General features: G+C 35.0%; 1 protein-coding gene across 1 annotated transcript; it reads right to left on the bottom strand.

The window, feature by feature from the left end:
• Positions 1-3250: 3250 nt before the first annotated feature.
• Positions 3251-17664, bottom strand: LOC131874956 (helicase SWR1-like). The gene is made up of 3 exons (XM_059218920.1): positions 17424-17664; positions 17116-17337; positions 3251-3315 (listed from the first exon to the last, which is right to left on the bottom strand). The coding sequence occupies exons 1-3, from the start codon at positions 17662-17664 to the stop codon at positions 3251-3253; spliced, it is 528 nt and encodes a 175-aa protein (XP_059074903.1).
• Positions 17665-18238: the final 574 nt, after the last annotated feature.

Raw genomic sequence — 18238 nt, 5'->3', positions numbered from 1 at the left:
GCAGCATAAACAACCATTTGAAGCACTTCTTTTTAGGGGAGATAGTAGAGTCTTTTTAGGGGAGATAGTAGAGTTCCAATGAGAAGAAAAAAAATTCTGCCAAACATGGTTAAAGTACTAAATATTCCAAATAGAATTTAAATGTGTACAAAGCTCAAAATTAGAAAGTGGAGAATTATAGATTAGTTTATCCTTAATTCTTCTCAATGTTAATTCCATCCACCCATGTGTATGAGGTGTATCTATCCTCCCTCATCCCGCATGGTCTAGGTAGAACAAGCCAGATACAAGCATCTCTCAACATAACATATGTCCTCCAATTAGAGGAATGCGGCTGAAGTTTCTAACTAAGATCACACCAAGAAAGAAGAGAACCATAAGTAATAATATCATTAAAAGTACAAAAGCCTTTTTGGGCCCATTTCCTAGTAGAACAAGCTTGAATGATATTAAGAGGTTTTTCCTTATGTGTTAAGTTCCACCAAATGGATTTCTTACCACAAATAGAATTATCCTTACGAATAACCCCATTATTGGCAACTAGTTGCCTAATGAGATCTCAGACCTTCCAAATAGTCTTAAAAACATTAGAACCAACAGGGCAGACAGGGAATTTACCAACAATTAAGTCACCAAAGGGGAGCATCTTCCATGATTTAGCATGCTCAATCATCATCTCTCCTGTTAGATTTAACATCTGGAAATGTTATTCTGCACGTTGATTTCCTTTCAAGATATGCCAGACAAAGTTTGGTACCATGTGAAGCAGAGTAGTTTAATACCTTAGAGAAGAAATATTTCTTATTTATTCTAATCTTGAAGCAATCCTAGGCCTTAATTCATTGGAAATACTTGTAATTAATTTGATTCAATGTGTGTGGGGTTGCCTTGATACTTCATGTGCCTATTTAAATATTACCCAAAAATCACAATCCAATGTGAGGGTGACTGCTTAAACTTTTCCTAGCAATCACAATTCAATATGTGTGAGTGTCTTCAAACTTCTCCACATTCTCAATCAGTTTTATTTACACATTACCCGGTTTAGTAATTTTTAGAAATTTTTATCCAAGATTCAAAATTCATTGTGCATGCTACTACCATGACAATCAAAGTCCTCAATATTTATACATAACCTAGTTTGTTCCTAACCAGCTCTATTTAAATATTACCCAAAATTCACAACTTGATGCATACATAATTGTCTTAAGACTTCCTTCATCCCCAATAAAATCCATTTAAATATCACCTTATGTTATTCTCAATCAAATCTATTTAAAACATCACCTAGTTTTTTAAGTATTGAATGAGGTTGACTTGAACTTGGGACCTAGGGCCACTTGCTTGCATAAAGTACCTCTACCAATTTGACTATCACCTCATGCATGTGGACTGGTAAAAAATTGTTAAGGAGATAGATAAATAAAAACCAAAGTGGATGGTATTAAGCACAACCCAATCTATCTAATGCCTAAACTCGGGAAACACTGAAACTTATACATTACAAAACAAACTCTTGCTTCTCAAACAACACAGAAAATTATACAATTCCAAAACAAATACCCAGATTGTAGTGAAACCAAAAAAAATGGTTTTATCCAAATTGCAAAAACATTAGAAATATACAAACAATATCACAAACAAAACCTTCATTGGCTCCTCACATTCTAATAGACCTTGTCCTCTCTCAATGCCACCTTCCACAATACTATGTTGTCCCCTTCTCAATCATTTGGGTAGTACCTCTCCCCTCATAACCTCCACCCCTAATTCTTTTTTTATATCCTATACATAGCCCCCTTTTTTCTCCTTAATTAGTCAGTTCCATTTCATTTTCCTTACCTCTTACCTCCTCCTCTTGGAAAACGTTTCAATCATTTAAGGAATGAGAAAATACTTTAGATTTATCTATTGTTTTTACCTCCATGTAGCATCTGTCAAAATATTTGTTTATTGTATATATCCTTAATCCTACAACACATCTATTCAAAAAACTATTTCTTCCCTTTTTTGTTATTAAACTCTGACAGTTTGAAGGGCATATTTTCAGACTTATTTTGTCTTTATTCAAGTTGTCACTCCTTCCATCATCTCAACTAATCAATGCCCCACTCTCATTGTATTTAAGCTACTATCTATTTCAAAATAGGAGTGGAATAGCTAGAAGACCCATGTGGCACTCCATGCCATGTTGTAATTCTCCTAGTATGGCAACGAAAACATGGATGCTCATGCATCAGATGCACCAAGTAGAAAATTTGTGAGAATAGGCTCACAAAAGTGGAGTTAAGTGATATAATCAACATTGAGATTGTGAACAATCTACAACAAACTCCATCTTTGTAACAACTACACATGAAACTATTTATTTTCCTCTTCTTCCAACACCTCGACATAACAAATTTCACCATCCTCTCGCAACTCTACTTACCACTCTTCGCTTCTATTATGGATTGGAATCCACCTTGAGTTGTCCACCTCCACCAATGGTTCACTCCTTTCTTTTTCTCCTTCAAGGGATCTAGCCCAAAATTAGTTGACCTTTCTCTACCAGATATCCTCTCTAATCCTCCTATCTTTTATGGATTTAAATCCACCATGAACCAACCTCCTCCACCAAGTTTCACTTGTACAATCTTTCATAACTTCCACATACAAACATGCAACATTTGTATTTCACCTTGTCATTTCACTATCCTCCCTTTTACTCACTGCAAAACACAAATCCATCTTAAATTATTTATTACAAAATTCATAAACAATTACCTATTCTACTGCAACATCTTCTTCATCACCTCTCACTACAACTACAACTTCCTCATGTAAGTCGTCTTCTTTTTCATTGTCTTCATTTGGAGCGATCTCTTCTCCAAGCAATGGGTTGTCTTCATTAAGTCCTCGATCAACCTTTGCTACAACTTCAACTTCATTATCTTCTTTCATGCCTTGAACAAGACATGTAACTCCATCATCCCTTTGAATTGAAACCAATGCGTTCCATTCTACCTCCACTACTGCAATCCTCGTTAACAAATCATCTTTTTTTCTTTCCATTTCCACGTCATTTACAGGCAAATCAGAATCATTAATAAATTCGCAAAATATAAGTTTTACCTTTTCTTTTACGGTTGCAACTCGATAGTTCTATCCTTAAATTTCTTCTATTTCTCTCAACTCTTATGTTGTTGTTGCAACCTCTATATTTTCATCCTCTGTGTCTTATAATAAACATTCACAAACTTTAGGTTCATCAATCCTCTTCTTCTTCTTCTTCACTGTCACGTACATGACACTCTTTTGCATCTTCTTTCTTTCCTGCAATCAAACGTCATTAGAATAATAAAAATCATCATCACCTCTTTTGTGATCAAGGGCTCTTTTCATTTCCAACTCTTCTTCTATTTATTTCACATGTTTCTTCAACTCTATCATTCTAACCTTTATTTCTTCTTGCTCTCTCTCTAATTTTCACAAGTCTAGGAATCCTAAGAATCCATCTAATGACAAAAGTCATTTTTCTCTAAGTTCTCTAAATTCCATATTCAAGGCCTCATAAAGCCTCGTAACAAATCTTCAAATCCTTAGTCTTTTCATATGTAAACTTCATCAAATTAGGTGATCTGTTTACACCTACAGGACCCTCAACTCCTCAAACCCTCTTAAAAGTTCTTCTTGCAAGTTGTATGTACACATACAACAAATCTCCCACACAACCCAATCCTCAACAGCTAGTGCAAACTGCCTCCAATCGCTACTTCTATCTGCACACTCAAGAACTCTCACTCTGATATAGCTAATACAATATAAGACAACCTCTTGCTTCTCAAACAATTCGGAAAAAATACAATTCCAAAATGGATACTAAGATTGTAGTGAAATAAAATAAATTTTTTTTATCCAGCTTATAAATACATTAAAAATCTACAAACACCACCACAAACAGAGACTTCATTGGCTCCTCACATTCTCGTCAACCTTGTCCTCTCTCACTACCACCTTTGTCACCACTATGTTGCCCCCTTCTCAATAATTTGGGAAATACCTCTCCCCTCACAACCTCCAACACTGATTTTTTTGTGTTTATATCCTCTACACAAGCCCCTTTTTGTCTCCTTAGATAGTGTGTGCACAAAAGTGTGACTATCAAATGATCAAAATATAAGTGACATGCCCAATGAAATATTATATAAAAATATGTAATTAAAAATCAATTAAGCAAACCATCCTTCTAAGGAGTTCCATTATTCTCTATCTCCAAGGATTCCTCGAGTCATGATTTGGCTCTCAGATCATTGAGTACTTAACTTTCAAAATGACAACTTAAAGGATGAGGGCTATGATAAAATGATCTATATGCTATGCAATTAAGATATAATGAGATAATGACAATGTTACTATAATTGATCTATGATCATGAGATTACTATGTTAAAAAAATGAGATTATGATCTAAAATTCTTCTAAAATGTTTGATATCTAATATGATTGATATGCATTTGAGAGAGACAATTAGGGACAAAATATAGATAGAACTAAATTCGATAGACAAAAACCTGGATCCCTAATAATGAAAGGATGAGCTCTATTTATAGAGGAAATGGGTATTTGGATGGCTAGGATTGATTTGGCTTAGCAAGGGCTAGGATTGAATTGGGGGGGCTTGATCCTCAATCCATGTTTGCAACTTCCACCAATGCAATGGTGACAAGTGGCATCATGAGAAGGCTTGAGAGCAGAGGGACGAAGCATTAAATGACCGAAGAGACATGATGGCTACCTTGGGTGGTTGAGTTATTGGATAAAGGCTTTATCCAAGGGGTAAATGAATGTGCAAGAGTTAAAGGGATACCTTAGTCAAAATATTAAATGCTTGAAGAGACTTGAGGGTTACCTTGGATGGTAAGGTTATGGTAAAAGTCTCTAACCAAGAGTCAAAGATGGGTTAGATGGACCAAAGCCTTTAAGACTTGAAGAGACTTTGAGGTTTAACTTGTTGAAGAGAAAAAGGTTTTTAATGCTATGTAAGAGCCTTAATTGTTTTAGAGAAGTGACTCCTTCATAATCCTTAGTTTAGGAATGTGCAAGTGCTTAGAAGGGGATTATGCTAATTTAGAAGGGTTTAGAAGAAAATTAGTGAGCAAGTGGGCATTGTAGGAGAATGCAAGTGGGTGAAGATAAATAGGATTTAAATAAATGCTTATTTATTTAAGTGTGCGTGTGAATTTGGATTTATTTAAATAAATCTTTAATTTATTTAAATGAGAAGGAGGATATGATTAATTAAATAAATAGACTTATTTATTTAACTAATAGTTAGAATACAATTAGTGAATTAAATTAAATAAATTATAAAATTCATTTAATTAAATAGAAGAGTATAAGGTAAGTTAATTAATTAAATGTGAATTTAATTAATAGAGGAATGCTAGAAAAATAAATAAATAAATATAAAAATATCTATTTAATTAATTGGATATATTTATGTGTCTACATTTTGCCCCTCTTTGAAGTGATGTGTGGCGACACATTGATTCAAAGAAAAATTTGCTTAATGATACTGATAAAAATTTTGATTTGCCCTAGACGTTGATTGTCGGATAATGATGCAAGTATGCCCCCTCAGGAGATGAATCAAATGAATTTTGGAATTTTTAGGATTTTTTGACGATTTTTCAAAGTTTGACAGGTTTGCAAAATTTTAATGATTTTTCAAAAAACAAAAAAAAAAGATATTTTAAGAATTTTTAAATTTTTATGATTTTTCAACCCGATTCATCTCTTGAAAAAAAAATGATTTACGCAGCTGATTAGATTGACTATGCAAGTGGAAAAAGGCACCCCACTTTAATACCCACTTTTTTTACCCTTAATAAGGTAAAAAGTGAAAAAGATAGGTCATTTGATTTCATTTGTGCATTGGCATTTGAAAAGAGAGCTTAGAGCCAAAATGGTAATTCTATACCACACCCACCGATTCAAGTGAGCTAGGTGATATCAACGACCCGCCGCATATGGAATGTCAATAAGTGCCTCAAAAAATGCACCTTTATGAATTTTTCAAAAAATTTAGCACATTTGTTTTATGTTTTTACACACGGTTTTTGTCGTTTTAGTGCTTACGAATAGGGCTATTTATTTTCTATTTTAGCATATAGATTAGTAGGGAGGAGATTTAGCGCATTAATAGTCTATTTTAGCGCATATAGAGTTTTAGTGCGTAGGATTAATTTGACAGCGTAATGATAGGATCTTTCAGCACATATGTGATTTTAGCGCATTAGTTGGCTAGAGTAGCACAATCATGGACTGTTTTAGTGCATAGATTAGAATAGTGCATTTGAAGTAGGTTTTAGCGCATAGACCGATTTTTCTAGCGCATTGATGATTTCGGCACATAGAAACATTGTTCTAGTGATAAAAACATTGATGTTTTTATTTAATATGTTTGATCGTGACAGCTTTTGTTGTGTTGATGCTTGGTAGAATAGATGATGATTGACCTCATGATGAATGAGAATCAATGATAGGTGCTCACCGAGATTGATTGGAATCTCCAATGAGTTGATTAGACTGATAGATCGAGTTGATGATTGACCTCATAATAGATGAGAATCAATGATATGAGCTTAATGAGAGTTTATTGAAATCTTCCATGAATCAATTAGATTTATAGATTCATTTGATTGATGAAAAGTTGATTTGCGATATGTTTTGATTTGTAGGAGAACTTAGGAGTTCTACAGTCTTGGGAGAGATTGCTAAAGACTTGGAGATTGATCCCCTGCCTAGTGCAGGCTGATCTAGATATCATCGATAGATGTGGATTATCGAACTTGGTTGACATGCCACGGTACATGACTAATAGGGGTTTATTGATGATTTTGGGTATGTGGTGGCATGGCAACACCAACACATTCCATTTGGCAACTGGTGACATGATGGTGATACCAGAGGATGTTTACCAAATTTTGAGGATCCTCATGGTTGGAGACCTGGTTCCTTATGACTACACTGAGGGAGGTATAGAGGAACTGAGGCAAGTGTTTTATGATGATCAGATTACTGGTTATGAGATCCCTTGGCAGGAGATGGTCGATATGTATGAGCCACTTCCATCCATACTCACTAGTTTTGTTTGAGCTTTCTTATGTCCCAATCATAGATCGAATCGACTCTTAGTTGGATGGGCTATAGTACTAGAGATGGTGATCACAGAGGGCAAGAGGTATGCATGGGGCTCTTGCATGCCTGCATATTTATATCATGAGATTCATGAGGTGGTGTGTCAGAGAACTACCAGTGTATCAGTCGCGGTCACATTGCTATAGGTTTGGGCCTAGGAGCATATAACTGTTACCCGGCCCTTGGCAGATAGAGATAGACCAGTCGACAAGCCATATGTTTCTGGGTACACAAGAGTTGTTGTCCAGCAGAATCTAGGAAAATTGGAGTATTGGCACCGGGTTCTTGATGATCTTGACACAGTGATATGGAGGTTGTATCTAGACTGTTATTTGTGGCTGAAGGATGCGACAGAGATGTCATATGTCTTTACCTCGAGATATTTGATTGGACAGACACCATTCATTATTGAGAGGTTTCTTCACATACAGGTGTATAGGCAATATGGTCGCATACAGGGATTACCAAAGGGAGCCTATGCATATACTTACAGACAGCAGGATGTTCCAAAGTGGGCGCCCACAATTTCATATGAGGAAACTTATAAAGAGTACTTTGGATTAGGTGCATAGACCTAGGATTACGCAGTTGGTGTGATTGATGTTGGGACAACTGCCAAGTATTGTCAATACTTTGTAGCTCATGCGGTGCCTAGATTATCTGACCCAGCTAAGTCAGTGCCTACTCTGGATGAGGATGAGGATAGACCACAACTAAGGGGGTTCGTCGGTGCAGAAATGATGATGATGAGGAGGAGGAGGAGGAGTTGGAGGATGGGGCAAGTGGTACAGGTGGGAGCAGTTTCAAGGATGGCTTGGAGAGAAGAGTACCATAGAGGAGGAGATCGAAAATCCCTCCTACATAGAGAATAGGTACAAGAGAGGTTGTCAATAAGGCTACAAGGGAAACAGGTACTTCTAGATAGGTCCCCCCTCAGTAGAAAGAGATAGGATCATAGTAGGAAGCTCCTAGACAGGTTCAAATTAGAGTATCTGTTCACCATCAGCAGACTCAAATTAGTGTGTTGCAGCCCTCAGTACAACATCTTTAGACACAACTTAAACAAGTATAGGGGCAATTAGCTCAGGCCTAAGGGCAGATTGCCTCTCTCACAACAGAGAGAGATACAACCATTGTTTCTAGAGATGTCATCATTGTAGAGAGGGACACTGCCACTGAGAGATAGAGTACTACAGGCAGCTATATTATGTGATCGTTCCCACGGATCAGTGAGCATCAAGCTATGCATAAACCAGTGGCACCAGGTCAAGACGCATTCGGTCACGGACTGAGAGCCGACGAGTGATAGGGCAATTGCATAGAGATCCACCTAGTGGAGATCCAAGTGTTGGGAGCATAGCAGCAGGAAGGTCGGCTAGACCGACAAATTCAAGGGGGAGCGCAATTTAGCTCCTCATGTCATATGTGCCACAGATTTTTTATGTATATACACATTTATTCGGACATGATATGAGTCCTCTCTTTTTTAATGTATCTCTTATATTGACATGATACTATTGCACACTTGATTTTTTCAGATTATACGAGATGCAATGGCGATTTTGGATATATATGTTGTCTACATTCTTGATGATGTGATGCTTATATGCTTTATATATGATGATGCTTTTACATATGATGGATGCATTTAATTTATGTTCTATGTGCTTAAGATGTGTTTATGATTTATTTCTATGATGTATTTATTCATTTGATTTTTGTTATGCATGAGATGTCTATGTGCTTTATGTTATATGATTTCTATTCTAAATGCATTAGATGCCTATATGATGGTTATGTGTATGATAATGTAATGATGAAATTTGTACATGAGGATGATTATGCAATGTAGAGTATAGATTTTTCTTGGATAATATAGCTTATATGAGAATGCATGTATGGCGATGTTTATTTTATATGTGATGTATGCTGATGTGATGGATGCAATGATGAAATTCATGTGTATGCTAATGCTTCATGATGTTGTTTGATTATGCGTATGCGATGATGCAAGTTATTTATGATGGTGCGATGCATGGAATGATGCAATTAGCTTGTGTACTAATGCTATGATGATGCATGATTGTTTAATGAATGTAATGATAATGTGAAAAATATACTGAGGTGATGTGGATGAATGTAAATGCAAATTTTTACTAGATTTTAAATGATATGGATGAATGTATTTATTTGAAATGAAATTAACTGGAATGATAATGAATGCAACTAAATGTAATGATATGAATGATGATTTTAACCATGCAAGTTTAATAATGCAATGTTGTCATTTTGTTCGTCAATTTCTTGTGCCCTTTTCTATCATCACTGAGCTTTTGAAATGTTGGAAGTTAGTACAAACATCAATGGCATATTTGAACCATGATGACCTGAGTACAACTTACATGGATTTTGATATTGCAAGATGACACAAGAATCAAGGTATATTTGAACCAATATGACCTGAGTGTTGCTTGCATAAAACAGACAAGAGTTTACCCTTTTTTTATGAAAATTCAAAATGTCCTCAATGATATGTTACCAATCATGTTCTGCGATAAATTTGCATAGTAATTTTGATCAACTCACATACAATAGACAAAGAAAAATATCATTCTCCTTTCTTGTGTCTCTAGTTTAAGACATCCTTGAGACACTTAGGAGATATGATAACAAAAATTAAAACACCAAAGTCAAAACTTTCCTGCCAAAGTGATCAAACCATGACTCAGAATAGATCATCCATTGAATTTTGTTTTACAGATCTTGATGTTGAGTTTGATTGTTGGTTTCAAAAATTGTGATTTATGTTCAATGTTGAGGCTCTTTGTAATCTTTGTTTTTCATGTGTTTTCTCACTACTGTTCACCTATCGTGTTAAGCTCAAAGCGGATTTCCCCCATTGAGTTCAAGATTTTTCCCCCAGCTTAGAAACACCCTTTGATTGTAGATATATGCAATGATCACCAAGCCATGGTGAGGCATTATCGCAATTCCCAAGGTGTATATGAGACTTTTTATTATGGATATGAATAATGATAGTGAAAAGAGGATGTGTGACATATGTATTAATAGATGGAAGAGCCGATATATCACAAATAGCGCTTGTTGTCAGGTTTTCACTACTTGCTTTTATTGTACCTTTTTTTATGATTTTATTTTTTATTTTTTTTATTTTTCACTTTTTCCATGCATTGGATGACTCAAGTATAGAACCTTTTCAGATGGTTGTTGTTGATAGGTTTGTCAAACAGGTCTCCTTTTGGTGTAGATAGTTGATTAAGCCCCAGATCCATATGTTGATATGATGATGAATGGACCTAACTAGTTTGATTAAAATTTTCCCTTCTTTTCCCAATCTTGTTGATTGTGAGGATTCTCTTTTAGTACCAAGTCACCAACTTGAAACATTCTTGATCTTACTTTGTGGTTGTAGCTTATGGACATTTGTTGTTGATATGCTTTCAAGTTATCCAAAGCATGCTTATGACATTAATCTAGCAATTCCCATTCTTGCAGTCTGGATACTCGGTATTCCTCATTTAGGATGAATCATTTCAATGATACTCTAAGTGAAGGTATCTCGACCTCAATGAGTAAAATAGCTTCTAATCCATACACAAGTGCATATGGTGTGGCATCGATAGGGGTGTGGTGCTAGTTTGGTATGCCCACAAGGCAGGGTTTAATTGGACATGCCAATCACGACCAACATCATTCACAACTTTCTTTAGGATTTTCAAAATGGTTTTGTTTGAAGCTTCTTCTTGGCCATTCTCTTGAGGATAATAAGGTGTGGAAAAGTGATGCTGCATATGGATTCTTTTGTTGCACATCTTGGTTTTTTAAAGGTCTACCATTATCAGTGATAAAGAAACTAGGAATGTCATATTGACAGATAATGTAGTTCAAAATGAAGGAGGATATTTGCTTGCTAGTAACGGTGGTTAATGGAACAACTTTGATCCATTTTGTGTAATACTTAGTGGTTGTGATTATGAACTTGTGTCCATTTGAGGAGGAGGGTTGGATCTTATCCACAATGTTGAGTCCCCATTGATAGAATGTCTATGATGTTGTGAATAGTTACAACTCTTGTACCAGTGCATGTATAATATTTTCATGAATTTGACATTTCTGGCACTTTTTAGCAAATTTCTAGGATTCTTTTTTCATGTTTGGCCAATAGTATCCTATTTTAAGAAATTTCTTCGATAGAGTAGGACCGCTTGAATGTGTACCACAAATATCTTCATGAAATTCTCGCAAGGTGGTTTCATATACATATATACATACATACATATAATTGTTGTCCAAGCATAAATCTAATGTTTAGTTGTGTATTTTATCTGATGATCAAATTAGACATTTATAAATCATTTAGCACACTTTTATTTATTAAAAAAAATATTCATCCAAATTCCGACGAACGTTCGTCGAAAATCCGATGAACGTGGAGCATAAATTTTTAAAAAATTGAGAATTTTACATTAAATATCACAGGTATTCGATGATACATCTAATTATGCATCTTTCGTTGGAAATTTTCATCACATTTTGCAATAAAATGAGTTGGTAATAGAATAAAGAAGGCACTCTATGGACTCAAGAAAACTCCTAGAGCTTGTTATACATGGTTGGATGGATACTTTTTGTACTAAAAGTTTAAGAAACGTACAACAAATAGTAATATTTATTTCAATGTTGAAAGTGATAAACTATTAATAGTTCTTGTGTATGTTGATGATACTATCTTTGGAGGAGATGATAGTTTATGTAAGAGACTTGTGAAAGAAATGCATAAAAATTTGAGATATAAATGATTCATGAGTGATCATTTTTCATTAGTTTTCAAGTGACTGAGTCAGAAGAAGTCATTTTCATTTCTCAAGCCAAATATATCAAGGAGATGTTGAAAGGGTTTGGTATAGAGGATTGTAAACTACTTGGAACTCTTATGACTACTAGTTGCAAGATAAGTAAGGATGATGGATCTCTAGAAGTTGATTAGAAATAATATACGTCTATAATTGGAGGGTTATTATATTTGACTACTTCAAGGCCAAATATTATGCATGATGTCTATTTACTTTCCAAATATCAAGCTAATCCAAATAAATCTCATGATCAAGTAGTGAAAAGGATATTCAGATATTTGAAAGGGACTCCAAATTTTGGTTTGTTGTGAAAGGGGATGATAATTTTACCTTGAAGGAATAAATAGATGTTGATTGGGTTGGATCTGTTAATGATAGAAGAAGTACAAGTGGTAGTGTTATTTTCTTGGGAGATGGGTTGGTCTCATGGTTAAGAAAAATGCAGGATTCAGTGTCATTATCTACAATAGAGTCAAAATATATTGTACTAGCAACTTGTTGCACTTAGCTCATGTGGATAATGAAAGCTCTTAGAGATATCAAGGTGATGTATGATGAAGTAATTATTATTATTTGTGGCAATACAATTGCAATAAACATTTTAGAGAATACAATAATGCATTCAAGGACTAAGCACATCTCTATATAGTATCATTTCTTAAGAGAGAAGGTTACAGAGAAGGAAGTTAGACTAGAATATGTGCCTACAAAGGATTAAATTTTAGACATCTTTACCAATGCAGTGGAAAATGATATCTTTGATTATGTTCAACAAAAATTAGGGCTCATTTCCCCTCATTATTCAAACCATATGCATTTAAAAGTGGTGTATCTGTCTAGGGGGGGAATCAAAATTTGTCTTTTGTCTCTTGGATAGATGTGGTGTTTTCTCTCAGGGGGACAAGTGAATGGTGTGGTTATCAAGGTCTTACCTAAAAGAGGGAGAGAGTTTTAGTTGAGGAGAAAGGTATTGCTTGCAATATTGCATCCTTTTTCTTTGATCTTAAAGGGGGAGAGAGATATAGTAAGGGAGACTGATATAGTTGGAAAAAGTTTATTTGTGATTGGTGGTACAAGGGTTGCCATTTGTAGCATCGTAAATTGTATCCTTATACAATTTCATTTTCACTTTGTCCTCACCTTGGAGTTATACCATCTAGTGCTCATTGTCTTCCTTGAAGCTCCTCATACCATCTTGGGATTTACATTTTCAAATCTCTACCTAACCTCTATTCCATTTTGATTTTTGATTGATGGGACTAGGGTGCCCTAGTCCTAGCTGAGGACTAGGATGTCATGGGTGTCCCAGTCCTCCTAATCAAGACCTAAAATAGCACAAAGGCTAGGTAAGGAGTTGAAAATATAAATTCCAATATGGTATGATTATCTTTAAGGCAGCCATTGAGTACTAGAGTCTATAACACCAAGGTGAGGTCTAGGCAAGGACAAAAGTATATAAGGACACACTTTACGATTCTATAGATGGCAATAATTATACCACCAATCAACAATAAAATCTTTCTAACTATATTAGTTTTCCTTCTGACATTTAATTAATTGTGGGCAAGAAATTTTGGTCCATGTCAGGCTGCTCTAAAAATTCAAAGATTTATGCATGGTTAGGTATAAAAAGAAGCCTACTCTTATTAGTTGGTAACTAGAAATGGGAAAGGAAATCATAAGCAATTTCCCAATTGCACTCTAGTAGAATAAATTCAAGTCTATATGATAAACCATTCAAGTACTCATCGAGCATTTAGGGAGAAGTCAAGACAAGATCGAGCATTCAAGTTCAAGCATCCATTATCAACTTTATATGAACACATTATACATTGCATCACAAACCATTGCATGAGGTTTCAACAAAACTTCATCAAGGTTTCAAGTTCAAGTATTCTCAAATCAAATCTAGATTTTCCCTCAAAAAGAAATAATTCTATTTCAATTCAATGCTATTTCAATTATCCTAAACTGAGGTTTGACCTAAGGCAAACCCCCATCAAGAAAACATATTTCCTTCTTTCTACATGCAAGGAATTGTCTAAGGAGCTGTGAGAGAGGAAATAGGTAATGTATATGATGAAAATTAGAATAAGATTTTGAAGGCATGAAAAGTGGAGGAGCAAGACAGATGACTCACCTTGGTCCTAAGATTTTCTACCGACCTTTTGATAGAGGATTTTGTGTGTCATCTTGATCAAGAAAACATCTAGTATGTCTTCCCTTCATATTTAGAGGACTAGGGCAACCTTCTCCTCTCAGTCTTGACAACTCATCTTGAACTTCTTGCCAAATGTCCTAATCTATTTTCCTTCCTAAAATCTAGGTTTATAACTCTGCATGATATCTAGAACATTTCATTGTTATTGTTTTATATCAGTTCTTCATTGTTTGTCTTAGATCTAGAATTGTAAGTCAACCCTAATAACAATTCAATTTCAAATCTAACAAGGAAAAAATTAACTTGATCTGAATTTAGTCCTTTTAGGATTGGGTCAATCAAGTTCACTTCCATTTCCTTAATGTTTTGTGGTTATCCCATCCAAATTAGTGGCTTTATCAACCTAAATGGTGAAACCCTAATTTTTAACATAAAATAGTTATTTATTATGGCCTAGCTACAATCATAGTTCTAAGATGGTTGTAGGGAATATTACTCCTCCCTCTAGGAGGAGAGTGAGAGCATCACTAGGGAGGATTGTAGACACGAGAATAGGCAAGGTTTCCAATCAAGTCTTCTCACACACTCACATAGGGTTAAGTTAAATCCTTGGTCTTAATTTCGCTGAATTTTCTTATGTTTCATCTTGTATGAGCTAGTTGAATTTGGGGTGAATTTTTATGTTAAACCTAGGCTGATAAACTTATAAGGCACTGAGAGGGGGGGTGTATCAGTGCAAGCAAAAACAATATGAGTTTGATCACCAACTTAAACAACTTAAAAATTATCAAGCATAAGAGGAATATCACCACATAATCTAATGCCCAATGAAATAAATTCCACAAAATAAAAGAGATTTATATGTGGAAACACAAAAGGGAAAAACCATGGTCGGAGTTAATTCCCACAAGATTCACTATTTGTAGAATAGAAACCTTGACCGGTTAAGGTCTTAAAAATATGCCCTGTTAGGATCTATGACCTGTTAGGATAAACCTCACAAGAGGATTTAAGACTCTGATATAGAGCTACCCTATTAGGGGATTTACAAGTTAAGGCTTGTTAGGACCTACCCGGTATGGGATTTTACTACTGCAAACTATTAGGTAAACAATAGCCAAATGATATTCATGTAACACCATAGTGTCTAATAAGATCCACTTCAGATCCTCAAAAATTTAACAACACATCCATACAGAGCTTTACAAAAACCTGCACAATCAACTTCCCCTCATTTACCTTCAATCTCACACACATACACATTCATACACACATCGACTTGATACCTCATCACACTTTTTATAAACATCACTTTTAGTCGGCTACAACCTTGGAAAAATTTTCTAGGTTCAATGAATCTGGACAATCATGCAATATATGCTTTACTTATGTCGACCACTGACATAAGAAATTAATTACCAATTAAAGTGACTATATCAATATCGGTTGAGTGTTCATCAGAATGTCTGCTCTGTACATCAAGTCTCTCTTGTCCAGTTGAATCTGCCACTGTGGATATGAATATAGCTCCAAATACCTATCTCCATCATCTGCATCATCCAACTCTTCATGAATCACCAGTACCGGTTGTCAGAATGCAACTCTATTTATAGTTTACCGGTTGAGATCCTGATTACCAGAAACTATCTTTTGTACCAGTTGACTTCTAAGACTTAGACGACCACAAAAAGATTGTTGTCATCAATGAAAACATAAAACTTAGTCATCAAACATGAATCTCAATCTCTTAATCACATTCACCAATCAATCATTTACTAGTTGTATATCACCAATAGTCTTTACCAGTTCAGTCAAATGCCAGCATTCTCTCCCTTTGGTAGTGATGGCAACACTTAGGAAAAATTTTGTCAACTAAGTGTGCAATACAAAAATTGACTTCATGACATATACTCTACCTTAGAAATTACATGCTATTACAAAAATTTAAAAGACTTATAGTACTACTCCCCCTTTGACAACAATGGCAAAGGGAAGCAAATACATACACTTACATAAAAAATATATCAAAATTGCATAGCATATATATAGATGTAAGAGTTCAAAATGTTTTTACAATGCAATCTTAGAAAAAGCATCACTAAAATATGATTTCAATTGCTTCATATCATTATACTAGGTTTCCAAAATAGTGTCGGTAATCTCTACAAGTGTATTGATTTGTCTAGCAAAATCCTCCATGGCATCTATGGTACTCATCTCCGGGGTTGCAATAATAGCTTCAGATTATTTATAGGCTCTATGCAAGATTTCCACCTTCGATGTCAGTTGTTTTTTGTAATTCCTACAGTGATTTAATCCTCTTAACCTATTCATTCTCATAAGCTTTCAACTTATGTTGAAGTTCAACAACTGATTTTCCAAAATTGATAGCAGAGTCATTAAGGGGCTTGAATGACTCACTAAGAACTTCAAGTTCTTGCTCAACTTCCTCCTCCTCCTTCTTCTTCTTCAAATCAGCACAAAATAATGAAATTTGAGCCACACTGGAGAGTATTTTACCTCCAGTCTCAAGTGCTTCTTTCAAATAGTCCTTATTGACAGTAAGAGCAACTTTCCCTTTATCAATGTTAGTCATTAAGTGCTTTGTTCTCTTCTTCTTGTAATCCTTCTCAACACTAACATAAGTTGCATCCTCAAAATATTTCAGCAGTTCTCCGGCATCATTAACAAGTTGTCTAATCTTGTCAATAGGAGTAACACATTTATCAGTATCAATCTTCGGTAGAAGACTTGACAAAATCTCAACAACGCTTCTTATTGTTTATGTCTCCTTCTGTTGTTCTTTCATCCTGTTGTTCTTTCATTGGGATTGCATGGAAGTTGCAATCTCCATCAACTCAGTTGAACTCAGCATATATATTAATGGGTCCTTGAATACTTAATGCATCATCGTCATCTTCATCCAAAATTTTCTTTTTAGAATCAAGTGATAAAGGGGTCACTTTCGGCTTTATCTTCACTATCTTCTTCTCCTCTTTATTTTCACTTTCCTTATCCTTTTTAGTTTCTAGTACCAGTGGGGACTGTGTATCAACAGTTTGAGTTACTACCAATTGCTTCTCATCCTTCTTTTCTTCTTCATTTTTCTTTTCTCCCGTCCCTGTTCCTATTCATGTTGCTCAAATATTTGAGCATCAACATCCTATACATTTACATTGTCAATAGCATCAGTATCTTCATCATTACCAGTATCATCATCATTGGGGATAATCTCATGTTCAGTTTGTGTGTTCACAGATTGATCATCCAACATAATTTCATCAGGCTTAAAATCAGTTATCTTAAAACCATCGAGAAGATCTTCAGCCTCAAACTTATCTGGTTCAACTTCCTTAAATTCTTCCTCTTCATCCAAAATCAGACCCACTACCTTCTTCAAAATTTGTTTAGTCTCCTCATGGACTGATTGGGCCTCTTTGATTAACATTCTTGTCAACCTTTTCTTTTACCTAAAAGATGACTTTTCCTTAGCAATAATTTCATCTAGCTCTTCCTTAGTAGCTTTAGGTTGCAATTTTTTCAGAAAATATTTAATGAATTCCCTATCTTATTTTATGGTTGCTTTCCATCTAGCATCAACTATATTATACAGTGAATTTGGAATTTGCCCTTGCAACTCAATTAGCGCCTTGTTGTATTTATTTATCATATAAATAATTGGATCTTCTATCTAACTTTGTTCATCTTCATTAAACTTATCATACATTTTCTTCACACCAGTCAATAAACCATACTCTTTAATGTTTAGTATTAAATTTTTAAGAGGTGTGAGCTTTGTTACCAGTTTCCTCAAAGATTTCACGGTAGAAGTACCAACACCCTTTGACCTTTTTCCACTGGCCCTTACGGATTTCTTCTCTCCTTCGAACTCACTCACTTCTTCATCACTATCTACCGGTTTTTGTGCTTGTTTCTTTTTCCTTTTACCATCCTTAACTGATGCAGTAGGAGGTTCACCAATCTTACCTTTCCTTTGAAACTAAATCTTAGAAGGTTTTTCC

The sequence above is a fragment of the Cryptomeria japonica genome, chromosome 4 (genome assembly GCF_030272615.1).
Source record: "Cryptomeria japonica chromosome 4, Sugi_1.0, whole genome shotgun sequence".
Lineage (NCBI taxonomy): Eukaryota > Viridiplantae > Streptophyta > Pinopsida > Cupressales > Cupressaceae > Cryptomeria > Cryptomeria japonica.
This window is presented reverse-complemented; position numbering and strand designations above follow the sequence as displayed.

Coding starts and splice junctions, on each gene's coding strand:
- LOC131874956 (XM_059218920.1), bottom strand. CDS start 17,664: ATGTTAATCAAAGAGGCCCAATCAGTCCATGAGGAGACTAAACAAATT. Junction 17,338..17,423: donor CCCCAATGATGATGATACTG/GTAATGATGAAG, acceptor GAATAGGAACAG/GGACGGGAGAAAAGAAAAAT. Junction 3,316..17,115: donor AGATGACGATGATGCATTAA/GTATTCAAGGAC, acceptor GTTTGATTGCAG/GAAAGAAAGAAGATGCAAAA.